This window comes from Salvelinus alpinus, chromosome 4 (genome assembly GCF_045679555.1).
Source record: "Salvelinus alpinus chromosome 4, SLU_Salpinus.1, whole genome shotgun sequence".
Lineage (NCBI taxonomy): Eukaryota > Metazoa > Chordata > Actinopteri > Salmoniformes > Salmonidae > Salvelinus > Salvelinus alpinus.
The window spans coordinates 31,325,104-31,344,198 of record NC_092089.1 but is presented as its reverse complement, the minus strand read 5'-3'; the positions used below and the strand labels follow the sequence as shown (position 1 = coordinate 31,344,198).

The window sequence follows — 19,095 nt, the reverse complement described above, 5'->3', positions numbered from 1 at the left end:
GTGTGGGAGCTGGACGCCAACATTGAGCAGACGTTACGTGCAGAGCCCGCTCCCCTCCAGTGTCCCGCTGGGCGTCTGTACGTTCCGTCTGCTGTCCGTGACCGGCTGATCTATTGGGCACACACGTCACCCTCCTCTGGTCATCCAGGCATCTTTCGGACGATGTGCTGACTGAGTGGGAAGTACTGGTGGCCCACTTTGGCTAAGGACGTGAGGGTTTATGTTTCCTCCTGCTCGGTGTGCGCCCAGTGTAAGGCTCCTAGGCACCTGCCCAGAGGTAAGCTACACCCCTTACCCGTTCCACAACGGCCTTGGTCGCACCTGTCGGTCGATTTCCTGGCCCAGAACTCGCTCCACCACTCCTCCACTAACCTCTCCCCCTTCCAGTGCGTACTGGGGTACCAGCCGGTTCTAGCGCCTTGCCGGAAGCTGTGTCCGCGGTTTGTGGGGCCATTTAAAGTCCTAAGAAGGGTGAACGAGGTATGTTACAGATGACAGTTTCCCTCTGATTATCACATTAACCCCTCGTTCCATGTGTCTCTCCTCAGGCCGGTGGTGGCTGGTCCACTCCAGCAGTCTGAGGTGCGGGAGGTTCCTCTGCCTCCTCTGGACATCGAGGGGGCCCCGGCGTATTCCGTTCGCTCCATACTGGATTCGAGGCGTCGGGCGAGTGGCCTTCAGTACCTCGTGGAGTGGGAGGGGTACGGTCCGGAGGAGAGATGCCGGGTTCCGGTGGAGGATGTCTTGGACCCTTCAATGCTGCGGGAGTTCCACCGTCTCCGTCCAGATCGCCCTGCATCTCGCCCTCCGGGTCGCCCCCCCGAGGTCGGTGTCGGCGCACGGCTCACGGGGGGAGTACTGTCACGACTTCCGCTGAAGTCGGTTCCTCTCCTTGTTCGGGCGGCGTTCGACGTCACCGGTCTTCTAGCCATCGTCGATCCACCTTTCATTTTCCATTTGTTTTGTCTTGTTTTCCCCCACACCTGGTTTACATTCCCTCATTACTTGTCGTGTATTTAACCCTCTGTTCCCCCCATGTCTGTGTGTGAAATTGTTTGTTGTGAAGTGCTTGTGCACTCTGAGTGGTTCGCGACGGGTTATTTTGTACCCATATTTTGTTGTTCTGGGTGCCGTTGGTTATGCATATTAAACTGCTCCGGTTATTACCCAGTTCTGCTCTCCTGCGCCTGACTTCCCTGCAGCCAGTCACGCACCCCTTACACACCACCCACAGTGGGTTCTCTGTATGGTGAAGGGTAACTTGGTGAAGTCCCATACATCAGTTCTGTCCAGCTAAAACATCAACTACAGTTTTCTCCTCAGCACTCTTGAATCTCTTGAACTTCATCATCATATGGAGCACGACCAAAGTCCTTATTCTACTGCGGCTTAGTTTACAACTGCTTTCTCTAAGCAGGTCCTGTTATCCTAATGCCAAGGGCACATCTTATCTTTAACTCAAACACCAGATGTGCTCGGGAGGGAGAGGACTGGATACAACAAGCTCTTTAGGTCAGAAAGTGGAGAGGCGCTGTGCTGTGATGTGCTGTTTTATTTGTTTTTTAAGCTAATTTTGCAGCAAGCTTGAGTGATTTGAGATGGCAGGGAGTTCCATGCATCCATGGTGCTATATATTACTGTGTGTTGCTTTGAATTGGTTTTGGCTTTAGAGACTGTGAGGAGGCCGCCTGTGGCATGTCTTGTGGGGTACGCCTGTCTGTCAGAGCTGTGTTAGTTGATTGAATAGACAGTTTGTAGTTTTTAACACATTAATATTTCTTACAGAAAACAAGAAGTGATGCAGTCAATCTCTGCTCTAAGCCAGAAGAGGTCAACATGCATTTAGTTGACATGACCTCTCTGTGAACACTGCAGGGCAAGACGTGCTGTTCTGTTCTGATAGGTCCTCTTTACAGCCCCTGACCAGATCACCTGGAAGTAGTCAGGACATGATACAACTACAGATTCTTTCTTCAAGTGTTGTGTTAAGAATGCTGAGCATCTCTTTATCACAGACAGACCCCATCTTTACAACAACTAAATCAATATGCCTTGACCATGACAACTTACAGTCTAAGGTGACAACAACAAGTTTAGTCTCCTCGAGGTTTATAGCTCATGGAGTGATTTGTACCAACTACTATGCCATTAGTCTTAGATATTGTCCCGTATGCTCCCTCTCCAGGCTCTAGGTCATCAGGCTGCTGATTATCCCACACACCTGTCACCATCGTCACGCACACCTGTCACCATCGTCACGCACACCTGTCACCATCGTCCCGCACACCTGTCACCATCGTCACGCACACCTGTCACCATCGTCACGCACACCTGTCACCATCGTCCCGCACACCTGTCACCATCGTCACGCACACCTGTCACCATCGTCACGCACACCTGTCACCATCGTCCCGCACACCTGTCACCATCGTCCCGCACACCTGTCACCATCGTCACGCACACCTGTCACCATCGTCACGCACACCTGTCACCATCGTCACGCACACCTGTCACCATCGTCCCCCACACCTGTCACCATCGTCACGCACACCTGTCACCATCGTCACGCACACCTGTCACCATCGTCACGCACACCTGTCACCATCGTCACGCACACCTGTCACCATCGTCACGCACACCTGTCACCATCGTCACGCACACCTGTCACCATCGTCCCGCACACCTGTCACCATCGTCACGCACACCTGTCACTATCGTCACGCACACCTGTCACCATCGTCACGCACACCTGTCACCATCGTCCCCCACACCTGTCACCATCGTCCCGCACACCTGTCACCATCGTCACGCACACCTGTCACCATCGTCCCACACACCTGTCACCATCGTCACGCACACCTGTCACCATCGTCCCGCACACCTGTCACCATCGTCCCCCACACCTGTCACCATCGTCCCGCACACCTGTCACCATCGTCACGCACACCTGTCACCATCGTCCCACACACCTGTCACCATCGTCACGCACACCTGTCACCATCGTCCCGCACACCTGTCACCATCGTCACGCACACCTGTCACCATCGTCACGCACACCTGTCACCATCGTCCCGCACACCTGTCACGCACACCTGTCACCATCGTCACGCACACCTGTCACCATCGTCCCGCACACCTGTCACGCACACCTGTCACCATCGTCACGCACACCTGTCACTATCGTCACGCACACCTGTCACCATCGTCACGCACACCTGTCACCATCGTCCCGCACACCTGTCACGCACACCTGTCACCATCGTCACGCACACCTGTCACTATCGTCACGCACACCTGTCACCATCGTCACGCACACCTGTCACCATCGTCCCGCACACCTGTCACCATCGTCCCCCACACCTGTCACCATCGTCCCGCACACCTGTCACCATCGTCACGCACACCTGTCACCATCGTCCCGCACACCTGTCACCATCGTCACGCACACCTGTCACCATCGTCACGCACACCTGTCACCATCGTCCGGCACACCTGTCACTATCGTCCCGCACACCTGTCACCATCGTCCCCCACACCTGTCACCATCGTCACGCACACCTGTCACCATCGTCCCGCACACCTGTCACCATCGTCACGCACACCTGTCACCATCGTCCCGCACACCTGTCACGCACACCTGTCACCATCGTCACGCACACCTGTCACTATCGTCACGCACACCTGTCACCATCGTCACGCACACCTGTCACCATCGTTCCGCACACCTGTCACCATCGTCACGCACACCTGTCACCATCGTCACGCACACCTGTCACCATCGTCCCACACACCTGTCACCATCGTCACGCACACCTGTCACTATCGTCACGCACACCTGTCACCATCGTCACGCACACCAGCACCTCATCAGACTCACCTGGACTCCATCACCTCCCTGATTACCTGCCCTATATCTGTCACTCCCCTTGGTTCTTTCCTCAGGTGTTATTGTTTCTGTTTCAGTTTCATGTCTGTGCGTTGTTCGTGTTTCTTGTTTTGTATTATGTTGTGTTTATTGATTAAATCACTCACTCCCTGAACTTGCTTCCCGACTCTCAGCGCACATCGTTACAGATATGCTCAGGATTAGTGTATTAATGTGTGTGTGTGTCTCACCTGTTCTTTGGTCTGGGCCTTCTGGACGTACTCACGTCCTACTTTGATCCTGGGGGTGAGGATGGCCCGGGAGAACTCCAGCACGCTGATGCCCAGCAGGTGGCTCAGTTTCTGGGCAGCCGTGTCGTCTGGCATGGAGCACTGGTCCTGGTTCTTCTCCTTAGTGAACGAGATGTTCCCAAACTGGAGCACCGCAGAGATCACCTTCAACATGGCTAACAGGAGGGAGGGAGGAGGGAGACAGACAGGCAGAAAGAGAGGGATGGAGAGGAGGGGAGGGAGACAGACAGACAGACAGGCAGAAAGAAAGAGAAGGATGGAGAGGAGGGCAGGGAGACAGACAGACAGACAGACAGACAGACAGACAGACAGACAGACAGACAGACAGACAGACAGACAGACAGACAGACAGACAGACAGAAAGAAAGAGAAGGATGAAGAGGAGGGCAGGGAGGGAGGGAGGAGGGAGACAGACAGGCAGAAAGAAAGAAAGGGATGGAGAGAAAATATATTTTTTTACTTCCATGTTCTGAGGAAAGCTCTGTCCCCCCTCCCCTTCCTCCCTCACCCCCTCCCTTCCTCCCTTCCTCCCCTCCCCTCCATCCCTCTCTCCCTTACACAGAGACTCCTCTGGTGTGAATCCCATGATGGTCATAGAGTCCATGGTCTGGGTGAAGTTGTCAGCGTCACTCTGACCTGGAACAGGAATAGCACCTCCACTCAGAAACCTGTACTGGTCAGCACTACCAAGGAGAAGGTCTGCTACAGACAGAGAGGAGAGAGAGACAGGGAAACAGAGAGAGGGAAACAGAGAGAGAAAGAGAGAGAGAGAGGGAAACAGAGAGAGGGAAACAGAGAAGGGAAACAGAGAGAGAGAGGGAAACAGAGAAGGGAAACAGAGAGAGAGGGAAACAGAGAGAGGGAAACAGAGTAGGGAAACAGAGAGAGAGAGGGAAACAGAGGGAGAGGGAAACAGAGAGAGGGAAACAGAGTAGGGAAACAGAGAGAGAGAGGGAAACAGAGAGAGAGGGAAACAGAGAGAGGGAAACATAGTGAGAGAGAAACAGAGAGAGAGAGAAACAGAGAGAGACAGGGAAACAGAGAGAGAAGGAAACAGAGAGAGGGAAACAGAGAGAGAGAGGGAAACAGAGAGAGAGAGGGAAACAGAGAGAGAGAGGGAAACAGAGAGAGGGAAACAGAGAGAGAGGGAAGCAGAGAGAGGGAAACAGAGAGAGAGAGAGAGAAACAGAGAGAGAGAGGGAAACAGAGAGAGAAGGAAACAGAGAGAGAGGGAAACAGTGGGAGAGGGAAACAGAGGAAATAGGATAATAATCAGTAAAAGGATCAAATGTCATGAATCGAAGTTCATTTTTCAAACAAAACATTAAACAGATATATCTATTCACCAGATCCACCTATTCACCAGATCTATCTATTCACCAGATCTGTCTATTCACCAGATCTACCGATTCACCAGATCTATCTATTCACCAGATCTACCTATTCACCAGATCTACCTATTCACCAGATCTACCTATTCACCAGATCTATCTATTCACCAGATCTACCTATTCACCAGATCTGTCTATTCACCAGATCTACCTATTCACCAGATCTGTCTATTCAACAGATCTATCTATTCACCAGATATACCTATTCACCAGATCTATCCACCAGATATACCTATTCACCAGATCTATCCACCAGATCGATCTATTCACCAGATCTATCTATTCACCAGATCTATCCACCAGATCTATATATTCACCAGATCTGTCTATTCACCAGATCTATCCACCAGATCTACCTATTCACCAGATCTATCCACCAGATCGATCTATTCACCAGATCTATCTATTCACCAGATCTATCCACCAGATCTATATATTCACCAGATCTGTCTATTCACCAGATCTATTCACCAGATCTACCTATTCACCAGATCTATCCACCAGATCTATCTATTCACCAGATCTATCTATTCACCAGATCTATCCACCAGATCTATATATTCACCAGATCTGTCTATTCACCAGATCTGTCTATTCACCAGATCTACCTATTCACCAGATCTATCCACCAGATCTATCTATTCACCAGATCTATCTATTCACCAGATCTATCCACCAGATCTATCTATTCACCAGATCTGTCTATTCACCAGATCTATCTATTCACCAGATCTGTCTATTCACCAGATCTACCTATTCACCAGATCTACCTATTCACCAGATCTATCCACCAGATATATCTATTCACCAGATATATCTATTCACCAGATCTATCTATTCACCAGATCTATCCACCAGATCTATCTATTCACCAGATCTGTCTATTCAACAGATCTACCTATTCAACAGATCTGTCTATTCACCAGATCTGTCTATTCACCAGATCTATCTATTCACCAGATCTGTCTATTCACCAGATCTATCTATTCACAAGTTCTATCTATTCAACAGATCTGTCTATTCACCAGATCTACCTATTCACCAGATCTGTCTATTCAACAGATCTATCTATTCACCAGATATACCTATTCACCAGATCTATCCACCAGATATACCTATTCACCAGATCTATCCACCAGATCGATCTATTCACCAGATCTATCTATTCACCAGATCTATCCACCAGATCTATATATTCACCAGATCTGTCTATTCACCAGATCTATCCACCAGATCTACCTATTCACCAGATCTATCCACCAGATCGATCTATTCACCAGATCTATCTATTCACCAGATCTATCCACCAGATCTATATATTCACCAGATCTGTCTATTCACCAGATCTATTCACCAGATCTACCTATTCACCAGATCTATCCACCAGATCTATCTATTCACCAGATCTATCCACCAGATCTATATATTCACCAGATCTGTCTATTCACCAGATCTATTCACCAGATCTACCTATTCACCAGATCTATCCACCAGATCTATCTATTCACCAGATCTATCTATTCACCAGATCTATCCACCAGATCTATCTATTCACCAGATCTGTCTATTCACCAGATCTACCTATTCACCAGATCTATCCACCAGATCTATCTATTCACCAGATCTACCTATTCACCAGATCTATCCACCAGATCTATCTATTCACCAGATCTGTCTATTCACCAGATCTACCTATTCACCAGATCTATCCACCAGATCTATCTATTCACCAGATCTATCCACCAGATCTATCTATTCACCAGATCTGTCTATTCAACAGATCTACCTATTCAACAGATCTGTCTATTCACCAGATCTGTCTATTCACCAGATCTATCTATTCACCAGATCTGTCTATTCACCAGATCTATCTATTCACAAGATCTATCTATTCAACAGATCTGTCTATTCACCAGATCTGTCTATTCACCAGATCTACCTATTCACCAGATCTGTCTATTCACCAGATCTACCTATTCACCAGATCTGTCTATTCAACAGATCTATCTATTCACCAGATCTACCTATTCACCAGATCTATCCACCAGATCTATCTATTCACCAGATCTATCTATTCACCAGATCTATCCACCAGATCTATCTATTCACCAGATCTGTCTATTCACCAGATCTGTCTATTCACCAGATCTGTCTATTCACCAGATATATCTATTCACCAGATCTGTCTATTCACCAGATCTACCTATTCACCAGATCTATCCACCAGATCTATCTATTCACCAGATCTATCTATTCACCAGATCTATCCACCAGATCTATATATTCACCAGATCTGTCTATTCAACAGATCTGTCTATTCACCAGATATGTCTATTCACCAGATCTATCTATTCACCAGATCTATCTATTCAACAGATCTGTCTATTCAACAGATCTGTCTATTCACCAGATCTGTCTATTCACCAGATCTATCTATTCACCAGATCCACCTATTCACCAGATCCACCTATTCACCAGATCTACCTATTCACCAGATCTACCTATTCACCAGATCTGTCTATTCACCAGATCTACCTATTCACCAGATCTACCTATTCAACCCATCCCCTTTCTCCTCTCCCTCTCCTACTCTCTCTTTCTTCCCTCCCTCTCCTACCCTCTCTTTCTTCCCACCCTCTCCTACCCTCTATTTCTCCCCTCCCTCTCCTACCCATTCTTTCTTCCCACCCTCTCCTACCCTCTCTTTCTCCTCTCCCTCTCCTACTCTCTCTTTCTTCCCACCCTCTCCAACCCTATATTTCTCCCCTCCCTCTCCTACCCATTCTTTCTTCCCACCCTCTCCTACCCTCTCTTTCTCCCCTCCCTCTCCTACCCTCTCTTTCTTCCCACCCTTTCCTACCCTCTCTTTCTCCCCTCCCTCTCCTACCCATTCTTTCTTCCCACCCTCTCCTACCCTCTCTTTCTCCCCTCCCTCTCCTACCCTCTCTTTCTCCCCTCCCTCTCCTACCCATTCTTTCTTCCCACCCTCTCCTACCCTCTCTTTCTCCTCTCCCTCTCCTACTCTCTCTTTCTTCCCTCCCTCTCCTACCCATTCTTTCTTCCCACCCTCTCCTACCCTCTCTTTCTCCCCTCCCTCTCCTACCCTCTCTTTCTTCCCACCCTTTCCTACCCTCTCTTTCTCCCCTCCCTCTCCTACCCATTCTTTCTTCCCACCCTCTCCTACCCTCTCTTTCTCCCCTCCCTCTCCTACCCTCTCTTTCTTCCCACCCTTTCCTACCCTCTCTTTCTCCCCTCCCTCTCCTACTCTCTCCTACCCTCTCTTTCTTCCCACCCTCTCCTACCCTCTTTCTCCCCTCCCTCTCCTACCCTCTCTTTCTTCCCTCTCTCTCCTACCCTCTCTTTCTCCCCTCCCTCTCCTACTCTCTCATTCTCCCCTCCCTCTCCTACCCTCTCTTTCTCCCCTCTCTCTCCTACCCTCTCTTTCTCCCCTCCCTCTCCTACTCTCTCCTTCTCCCCTCCCTCTCCTACCCTCTCTTTCTTCCCTCTCTCTCCTACCCTCTCTTTCTCCCCTCCCTCTCCTACTCTCTCTTTCTCCCCTCCCTCTCCTACTCTCTCATTCTCCGCTCCCTCTCCTACCCTCTTTTTCTCCCCTCCCTCTCCTACCCTCTCTTTCTCCCCTCCCTCTCCTACCCTCTCTTTCTCCTCTCCCCCTCTCTCACCTCTGGTGGCCTCTGAAGCTCCACACATGAGTTGGTAGAAGATGTGGAAGGTCCTTTCATCTTTGGCCTGACGGATCGCCCTCGACTTCTCCAGCAGGTCTGAGGTCAGGGGTAAAGGAAGGGTTCAATAGCCCCAGACACTAATCTAAGGGCAGTTTTGCATCCCCTGCTTCCCTGAGCTGACCCCTGTGTGTAGGGCAACTTCTACCTGATGACAGATTAGCAGTGACCCACCAGTGAGCATACTAATGAATTACAACAGTAATATTTAGGTTGGGACTGGAAACAGAGTCTGACTGCAGAGGAAGGATACAGGTCTCAATGTTGGCACCGACAATGTATCCAGCCACGTCAAAGTTAATACGGATGAATTTGCCCTGAGAGACAAGAGGAGAAGAAATGTGTCAGTTGATGATTAACATATTAATGAAAAAAATGATACAAACTCAACAACAAACACAGTAAATAAAAATACAGCCAATTAAAAACATACTGTAGATCTTATCTGGGATCAATCTAGATATTAATACATTCTTACAAATCTGGAGGAGTTGTCGTTCTTGACGGTCTTGGCATTTCCGAAGGCCTCCAGGATGGGGTTGGCCTGTAGCAGCTGTCTCTCTAGCTCCCCCTGGAGGACAGGACAGGCACCGCATCAACACTGGGACATAATCACAAAGCAACTCCACAACCCAAAATACTGTTCTCCCAATCCCAGTACAAAAGAGGGGAGACCAGACTCATCAGCCAGTCAACAAGGCAGTAACCCAGTGGTCTCAACTCTGATTTTCAAGATACAGTCTGTAGTAGCATCTCAACAGGATGAGCCCAGAGTAATCTAGAGATAAATAGCTTTTCATGTGTTCTCTTACAGACATTTTCAGCATCTAGCCATCTAACATATACCGGCCAAGGTGCCAGACTTTGTGCATTCAACAACTCTACATTGGTGCCCTGCCAAGACCTCGGCCAGACCTGGGCCAGACCTCGGCCAGACCTCGGCCAGACAACGGCTAAGTGGCTTAACAGAAACCAACTAGCACAGAGGCTGTGTAATGGTGTCCCTGTGCTGTTGCACTAGTTCACATGGATTTATCGTGTCAGTTGAGAACCACTGCGTTAGATCAGAAAGTATGGCCGCAGATGCTAGCTCTAGCTTTAGCTACACAGTGGCTCAGGCTATAGCTCCACTAGCTCGATAGCTTTAAGTACAGTAGCATTAGCATTAGCATTATCTAGGGAGCTACTGGAGGTGGATTTAAAAGCGGCAGGTAAAGAACGCCAGCCAAGCAGCACTCAAAGCTACACACAGCAAGACGCCAGGGCTTTGCATGGGAACAAAGCTCAGACTGACAACAATGCACATACTACTAGACAAAGCACCAAGTGCACACGCACGCAACAACACACGCACATAAAAAGCACGCACACACACAGACAGGTATGTGTGGCGACTCCTGGACAGCCAGAATGTATGCTTAACTATTCTACATGGTAAATGCCTGGTGTATTTGGCCATCATTCACAGGTGTGGCCACCAGAATGGAAGCATTGAGCTCATTCACTGTAAAGGGAGGATGGGGAGGGAGGTCTATAGCCCGGTCTGAGAACAACCTCTAGCCACTACCCCTTCAGTGCTAGCAGATCAGAAAAGACTGGATAGGTGTAATCACTAAGGTGATGGCTCTATCTTAGCGTCCAAAGGGTTTAGGGGAGCTTCCACCTATCTGGTTTTCAGATCGGCGGTTGTTTTAAGACCAAGCTTTTGTGCATCATCAGTGAATTCCAAAGCTTTCCTTCACCGATGAGGGGAATGATTCTGAGACCCACCTATGGGCGGGATTAACACCAGCTGTCAATCAGGAAACTAGAGCATTTTCATTGGGCAACTGTATATGGTTTGACGATTGACAGGTTGTTAATCCAGCCAATCAGGACATTGAGAGAGATTCATAGACCCGCCCACTACCTCTTATTCTAGCACCCATTGGGTGTTGCTACAAATATACCGTACAGTAAAAAGCCAAACACCCATAGACACCAGAGAACAGCAGGGCTTTCATTCAGGAGACAGCAACTTTTCAGAACATTCAGACAGAAATGTATTGTCTAAAACAGACAAGATTCTCTCTTATACTGAACAAGATAATTATGTCTGCTCTATACATTCTACATCTATCTGCAATTCTGCAATGTCTTACCTCAATCAGCCCACAGTGGTGATAAGAGTCTTTATACTTTATATTATACTCACATATTGCACACTCTGAGAGATTGAGAAACACGGGAAGGATGGGAGAATCAACGGATGAGACAAACAAACAACAAAAGACAACAACAGACCAATGAATGCAGTACAAACAAAAACAAAATGCTTGACAGTTATGGAGGAACACATCAGTAATGGTGTTGTTAAAGGATGTTAGTCTGGAGCATAAACCAGAATCGGTAGGCAGAACAGAAGAGAAGGAAAGAGGAGAAGACAGGACAGGATAGAGCCCACTCACCCTGTTCACCATGGAACTGCCCCGGGGCAACGACCTACTGCCATCCATCTGAACACAGGGAGAGAAGAAGAAGAAAGAGGGGGAGGAGAGACGGTAGGAGATAGTGCAAAATCAAGAGGGAGGAGGGAGAGAGGGAGGAAAGGATAGGAGAAAGAAAACAGGAAAACAGTAGAAAAAGGGGAGGATAAGGGGCAGTAGGGGGAGGAGAGTACATGAGAGGGAGAATGAGAGGAGATGGCAGGGAGAGAGGAGAGGGCAGGGAGAGAAGAGAGGGCAGGGAGAGAGGAGAGGGCAGGGAGAGAGGAGAGGGCAGGGAGAGAGGAGAGGGCAGGGAGAGAGGAGAGGGCAGGGAGAGAGGAGAGGGCATGGAGAGAGGAGAGGGCAGGGAGAGAGGAGAGGGCAGTGAGAGAGGAGAGGGCCGGGAGAGAGGAGAGGGCAGGGAGAGAGGAGAGGGCAGGGAGAGAGGAGAGGGCATGGAGAGAGGAGAGGGCATGGAGAGAAGAGAGGGCAGTGAGAGAGGACAGGGCAGGGAGAGAGGAGAGGGCAGGGAGAGAGGAGAGGGCATGGAGAGAGGAGAGGGCAGGGAGAGAAGAAGAAGAAAGAGGGGGAGGAGAGACGGTAGGAGATAGTGCAAAATCAAGAGGGAGGAGGGAGAGAGGGAGGAAAGGATAGGAGAAAGAAAACAGGAAAACAGTAGAAAAAGGGGAGGATAAGGGGCAGTAGGGGGAGGAGAGTACATGAGAGGGAGAATGAGAGGAGATGGCAGGGAGAGAGGAGAGGGCATGGAGAGAAGAGAGGGCAGGGAGAGAGGAGAGGGCAGGGAGAGAGGAGAGGGCAGGGAGAGAGGAGAGGGCAGGGAGAGAGGAGAGGGCATGGAGAGAGGAGAGGGCAGGGAGAGAGGAGAGGGCAGGGAGAGAGGAGAGGGCATGGAGAGAGGAGAGGGCAGGGAGAGAGGAGAGGGCAGTGAGAGAGGAGAGGGCAGGGAGAGAGGAGAGGGCAGGGAGAGAGGAGAGGGCATGGAGAGAGGAGAGGGCATGGAGAGAAGAGAGGGCAGTGAGAGAGGACAGGGCAGGGACAGTAAGTCATGAAGTAGTAGCAACATGTAGTGTAACGCAAAATGTAGCAGTATACCTTGTTTCAACCATAGTTTCAATATACATCTTTAATACAACTTCATAACAAGTCATAACAAGTCATCCCTACACGCTCTCGTTCTTTCACTTTCTTCCTGCCTTATTCTCGTTCCCCATCCACTCCTTCAGTCAGCACAATAAACATCGTCCATCAATCAACCCTCTTGCTCAGTCAGGACAATAAACATCATCCATCACTCCTCTCCCTCAGTCAGGACAATAAACATCATCCATCAATCAATCCACTCCCTCAGTCAGGACAATAAACATCATCCATCAATCAATCCTCTCCCTCAGTCAGGCCAATAAACATCATCCATCAATCAATCCTCTCCCTCAGTCAGGACAATAAACATCATCCATCAATCAACCCTCTCCCTCAGTCAGGACAATAAACATCATCCATCAACCCTCTCCCTCAGTCAGGACAGTAAACATCATCCATCAATCAACCCTCTCCCTCAGTCAGGACAATAAACATCATCCATCAATCCTCTCCCTCAGTCAGGACAGTAAACATCATCCATCAATCAACCCTCTCCCTCAGTCAGGACAGTAAACATCATCCATCAATCAACCCTCTCCCTCAGTCAGGACAATAAACATCATCCATCAAGCCTCTCCCTCAGTCAGGACAGTAAACATCATCCATCAATCAACCCTCTCCCTCAGTCAGGACAATAAACATCATCCATCAACCCTCTCCCTCAGTCAGGACAATAAACATCATCCATCAACCCTCTCCCTCAGTCAGGACAATAAACATCATCCATCAATCAACCCTCTCCTTCAGTCAGGACAATAAACATCATCCATCAATCAACCCTCTCCCTCAGTCAGGACAATAAACATCATCCATCAATCAATCCTCTCCTTCAGTCAGGACAATAAACATCATCCATCAATCAATCCTCTCCCTCAGTCAGGACAATAAACATCATCCATCAATCAACCCTCTCCTTCAGTCAGGACAATATACATCATCCATCAACCCTCTCCCTCAGTCAGGACAATAAACATCATCCATCAATCAACCCTCTCCCTCAGTCAGGACAATAAACATCATCCATCAATCAATCCTCTTCCTCAGTCAGGACAATAAACATCATCCATCAATCAACCCTCTCCCTCAGTCAGGACAATAAACATCATCCATCAATCAATCTTCTCCCTCAGTCAGGACAATAAACATCATCCATCAATCAACCATCTCCCTCAGTCGGGACAATAAACATCATCCATCAATCAATCTTCTCCCTCAGTCAGGACAATAAACATCATCCATCAATCATGCCTCTCGCTCAGTCAGCACAATAAACATCATCCATCAATCAACCATCTCCCTCAGTCGGGACAATAAACATCATCCATCAATCAACCCTCTCCCCCAGTCAGGACAATAAACATCATCCATCAATCAACCCTCTCCCTCAGTCAGGACAATAAACATCATCCATCAATCAATCCTCTCCTTCAGTCAGGACAATAAACATCATCCATCAATCAATCCTCTTCCTCAGTCAGGACAATAAACATCATCCATCAATCAACCCTCTCCCTCAGTCAGGACAATAAACATCATCCATCAATCAACCCTCTCCTTCAGTCAGGACAATATACATCATCCATCAACCCTCTCCCTCAGTCAGGACAATAAACATCATCCATCAATCAATCCTCTCCTTCAGTCAAGACAATAAACATCATCCATCAATCAATCCTCTTCCTCAGTCAGGACAATAAACATCATCCATCAATCAACCCTCTCCCTCAGTCAGGACAATAAACATCATCCATCAATCAACCATCTCCCTCAGTCGGGACAATAAACATCATCCATCAATCAATCCTCTCCCTCAGTCAGGACAATAAACATCATCCATCAACCCTCTCCCTCAGTCAGGACAATAAACATCATCCATCAACCAACCCTCTCCCTCAGTCAGGACAATAAACATCATCCATCAATCCTCTCCCTCAGTCATGTTAGTAAACATCATCCATCAATCAACCCTCTCCCTCAGTCAGGACAATAAACATCATCCATCAATCCTCTCCCTCAGTCAGGACAGTAAACATCATCCATCAATCAACCCTCTCCCTCAGTCAGGACAGTAAACATCATCCATCAATCAACCCTCTCCCTCAGTCAGGACAATAAACATCATCCATCAAGCCTCTCCCTCAGTCAGGACAGTAAACATCATCCATCAATCAACCCTCTCCCTCAGTCAGGACAATAAACATCATCCATCAACCCTCTCCCTCAGTCAGGACAATAAACATCATCCATCAACCCTCTCCCTCAGTCAGGACAATAAACATCATCCATCAATCAACCCTCTCCTTCAGTCAGGACAATAAACATCATCCATCAATCAACCCTCTCCTTCAGTCAGGACAATATACATCATCCATCAACCCTCTCCCTCAGTCAGGACAATAAACATCATCCATCAATCAATCCTCTCCTTCAGTCAGGACAATAAACATCATCCATCAATCAATCCTCTTCCTCAGTCAGGACAATAAACATCATCCATCAATCAATCCTCTCCTTCAGTCAGGACAATAAACATCATCCATCAATCAATCCTCTCCTTCAGTCAGGACAATAAACATCATCCATCAATCAATCCTCTTCCTCAGTCAGGACAATAAACATCATCCATCAATCAACCCTCTCGCTCAGTCAGCACAATAAACATCATCCATCAATCAACCATCTCCCTCAGTCGGGACAATAAACATCATCCATCAATCAATCCTCTCGCTCAGTCAGCACAATAAACATCATCCATCAATCAACCCTCTCCCTCAGTCAGGACAATAAACATCATCCATCAATCAATCCTCTTCCTCAGTCAGGACAATAAACATCATCCATCAATCAACCCTCTCCCTCAGTCAGGACAATAAACATCATCCATCAATCAATCCTCTCCCTCAGTCAGGACAATAAACATCATCCATCAACCCTCTCCCTCAGTCAGGACAATAAACATCATCCATCAACCAACCCTCTCCCTCAGTCAGGACAATAAACATCATCCATCAATCCTCTCCCTCAGTCATGACAGTAAACATCATCCATCAATCAACCCTCTCCCTCAGTCAGGACAATAAACATCATCCATCAATCCTCTCCCTCAGTCAGGACAGTAAACATCATCCATCAATCAACCCTCTCCCTCAGTCAGGACAGTAAACATCATCCATCAATCAACCCTCTCCCTCAGTCAGGACAATACACATCATCCATCAAGCCTCTCCCTCAGTCAGGACAGTAAACATCATCCATCAATCAACCCTCTCCCTCAGTCAGGACAATAAACATCATCCATCAACCCTCTCCCTCAGTCAGGACAATAAACATCATCCATCAACCCTCTCCCTCAGTCAGGACAATAAACATCATCCATCAATCAACCCTCTCCTTCAGTCAGGACAATAAACATCATCCATCAACCCTCTCCCTCAGTCAGGACAATAAACATCATCCATCAACCCTCTCCTTCAGTCAGGACAATAAACATCATCCATCAATCAACCCTCTCCCTCAGTCAGGACAATAAACATCATCCATCAATCAACCCTCTCCTTCAGTCAGGACAATAAACATCATCCATCAATCAACCCTCTTCCTCAGTCAGGACAATAAACATCATCCATCAATCAACCCTCTCCCTCAGTCAGGACAATAAACATCATCCATCAATCAACCCTCTCCTTCAGTCAGGACAATAAACATCATCCATCAACCCTCTCCCTCAGTCAGGACAATAAACATCATCCATCAATCAATCCTCTCCTTCAGTCAGGACAATAAACATCATCCATCAATCAATCCTCTTCCTCAGTCAGGACAATAAACATCATCCATCAATCAACCCTCTCCCTCAGTCAGGACAATAAACATCATCCATCAATCAATCTTCTCCCTCAGTCAGGACAATAAACATCATCCATCAATCAATCCACTCCTTCAGTCAGGACAATAAACATCATCCATCAATCAATCCTCTCCCTCAGTCAGGACAATAAACATCATCCATCAATCCTCTCCCTCAGTCAGGACAGTAAACATCATCCATCAATCAACCCTCTCCCTCAGTCAGGACAGTAAACATCATCCATCAATCAACCCTCTCCCTCAGTCAGGACAATAAACATCATCCATCAAGCCTCTCCCTCAGTCAGGACAGTAAACATCATCCATCAATCAACCCTCTCCCTCAGTCAGGACAATAAACATCATCCATCAACCCTCTCCCTCAGTCAGGACAATAAACATCATCCATCAACCCTCTCCCTCAGTCAGGACAATAAACATCATCCATCAACCCTCTCCCTCAGTCAGGACAATAAACATCATCCATCAACCCTCTCCCTCAGTCAGGACAATAAACATCATCCATCAATCAATCCTCTTCCTATTCTTGTTCTTCATCCAGTTCATCTCTTTCCTCACATCTTCTTCCCCTTCTCTGTCTTTGTCTTCTGACCAAGCTCCTCCTCTCCCCCATTTCCTCCTCCTCTCCCCCATTTCCTCCATATAGTCTCTTCTTCCTCCCCCCTTCTCCTCTTCTCCCTCCTTCCCCAGTTTACCTGTGAGGCCTCCTTGTTTCTACCCAGAGTTCCAGTCTTATGGGACGAGGCCACATGAGCCAGATACTGGATGACTTTCTTAGTGTTCTCTGTCTTCCCTGCGCCAGACTCGCCTCTGGAACACACACACACACACACACACACACACACACACACACACACACACACACACACACACACACACACACACACACACACACACACACACACACACACACACACACACACACACACACACACACACACACACACACAGGACACAATAATACATAAACTCAAACTTGCACAGCATACAAGGGAGAAGTGAAAGTCAAAACTGATGTGTGTATGTACAGTATATACAGTTGAAGTCGGAGGTTTACATCCACTTAGGTTGGAGTCATTAAAACTCTTTTTTCAACCACTCCACAAATTTCTTGTTAACAAACTATAGTTTTGGTAAGTCGGTTAGGACATCTACTTTGTGTATGACACAAGTAATTTTTCCAACAATTGTTTACAGACAGATTATTTCACTTATAATTCACTGTATCACAATTCCTGTGGGTCAGAAGTTTACAGAAAATGATGTCATGGCTTTAGAAGCTTCTGATACACAGAAACAAGTATGAGAAACTCACACACATAAACCACATCTCGTTCCACAAGGGTCCTCCATAAAAACACACAAATACAACCCAGTTATGAAGGACATATAAACACAACAAACACATATAACAGAAAGGACACTATACACACGTGTAGGCCACCAGTGAACAGAGGAACCGTGCAGTGTATTCCTCTATACACACGTGTAGGCCACCAGTGAACAGAGGAACCGTGCAGTGTATTCCTCTATACACACGTGTAGGCCACCAGTGAACAGAGGAACCGTGCAGTGTATTCCTCTATACACACGTGTAGGCCACCAGTGAACAGAGGAACCGTGCAGTGTATTCCTCTATACACACGTGTAGGCCACCAGTGAACAGAGGAACCGTGCAGTGTATTCCTCTATACACACGTGTAGGCCACCAGTGAACAGAGGAACCGTGCAGTGTATTCCTCTATACACACGTGTAGGCCACCAGTGAACAGAGGAACCGTGCAGTGTATTCCTCTATACACACGTGTAGGCCACCAGTGAACAGAGGAACCGTGCAGTGTATTCCTCTATACACACGTGTATGCCACCAGTGAACAGAGGAAACGTGCAGTGTATTCCTCTATACACACGTGTAGGCCACCAGTGAACAGAGGAACCGTGCAGTGTATTCCTCTATACACACGTGTAGGCCACCAGTGAACAGAGGAACCGTGCAGTGTATTCCTCTATACACACGTGTAGGCCACCAGTGAACAGAGGAACCGTGCAGTGTATTCCTCTATACACACGTGTAGGCCACCAGTGAACAGAGGAACCGTGCAGTGTATTCCTCTATACACACGTGTAGGCCACCAGTGAACAGAGGAACCGTGCAGTGTATTCCTCTATACACACGTGTAGGCCACCAGTGAACAGAGGAACCGTGCAGTGTATTCCTCTATACACACGTGTAGGCCACCAGTGAACAGAGGAACCGTGCAGTGTATTCCGCTATACACACGTGTAGGCCACCAG

At 47.9% G+C, this 19,095-nt stretch overlaps 1 protein-coding gene across 5 annotated transcripts in view; it reads right to left on the bottom strand.

Annotated features, from left to right (window-relative positions):
* Window positions 1-19,095, bottom strand: part of myh14 (myosin, heavy chain 14, non-muscle) — a 91,502-nt gene that overhangs the window by 44,563 nt on the left and 27,844 nt on the right. For 4 of the 5 annotated variants that reach the window (XM_071395001.1, XM_071395004.1, XM_071395003.1 and 1 more), the window contains 7 exons: window positions 17,496-17,610; window positions 11,755-11,802; window positions 9,786-9,878; window positions 9,561-9,624; window positions 9,248-9,346; window positions 4,735-4,878; window positions 4,117-4,331 (listed from right to left, as the gene is read on the bottom strand). In XM_071395001.1, the coding sequence (XP_071251102.1) occupies window positions 4,117-4,331; window positions 4,735-4,878; window positions 9,248-9,346; window positions 9,561-9,624; window positions 9,786-9,878; window positions 11,755-11,802; window positions 17,496-17,610 (778 nt within the window). The remainder of the gene's footprint in view (window positions 1-4,116; window positions 4,332-4,734; window positions 4,879-9,247; window positions 9,347-9,560; window positions 9,625-9,785; window positions 9,879-11,754; window positions 11,803-17,495; window positions 17,611-19,095) is intronic. The other variant, XM_071395002.1, reaches the window with a different exon arrangement.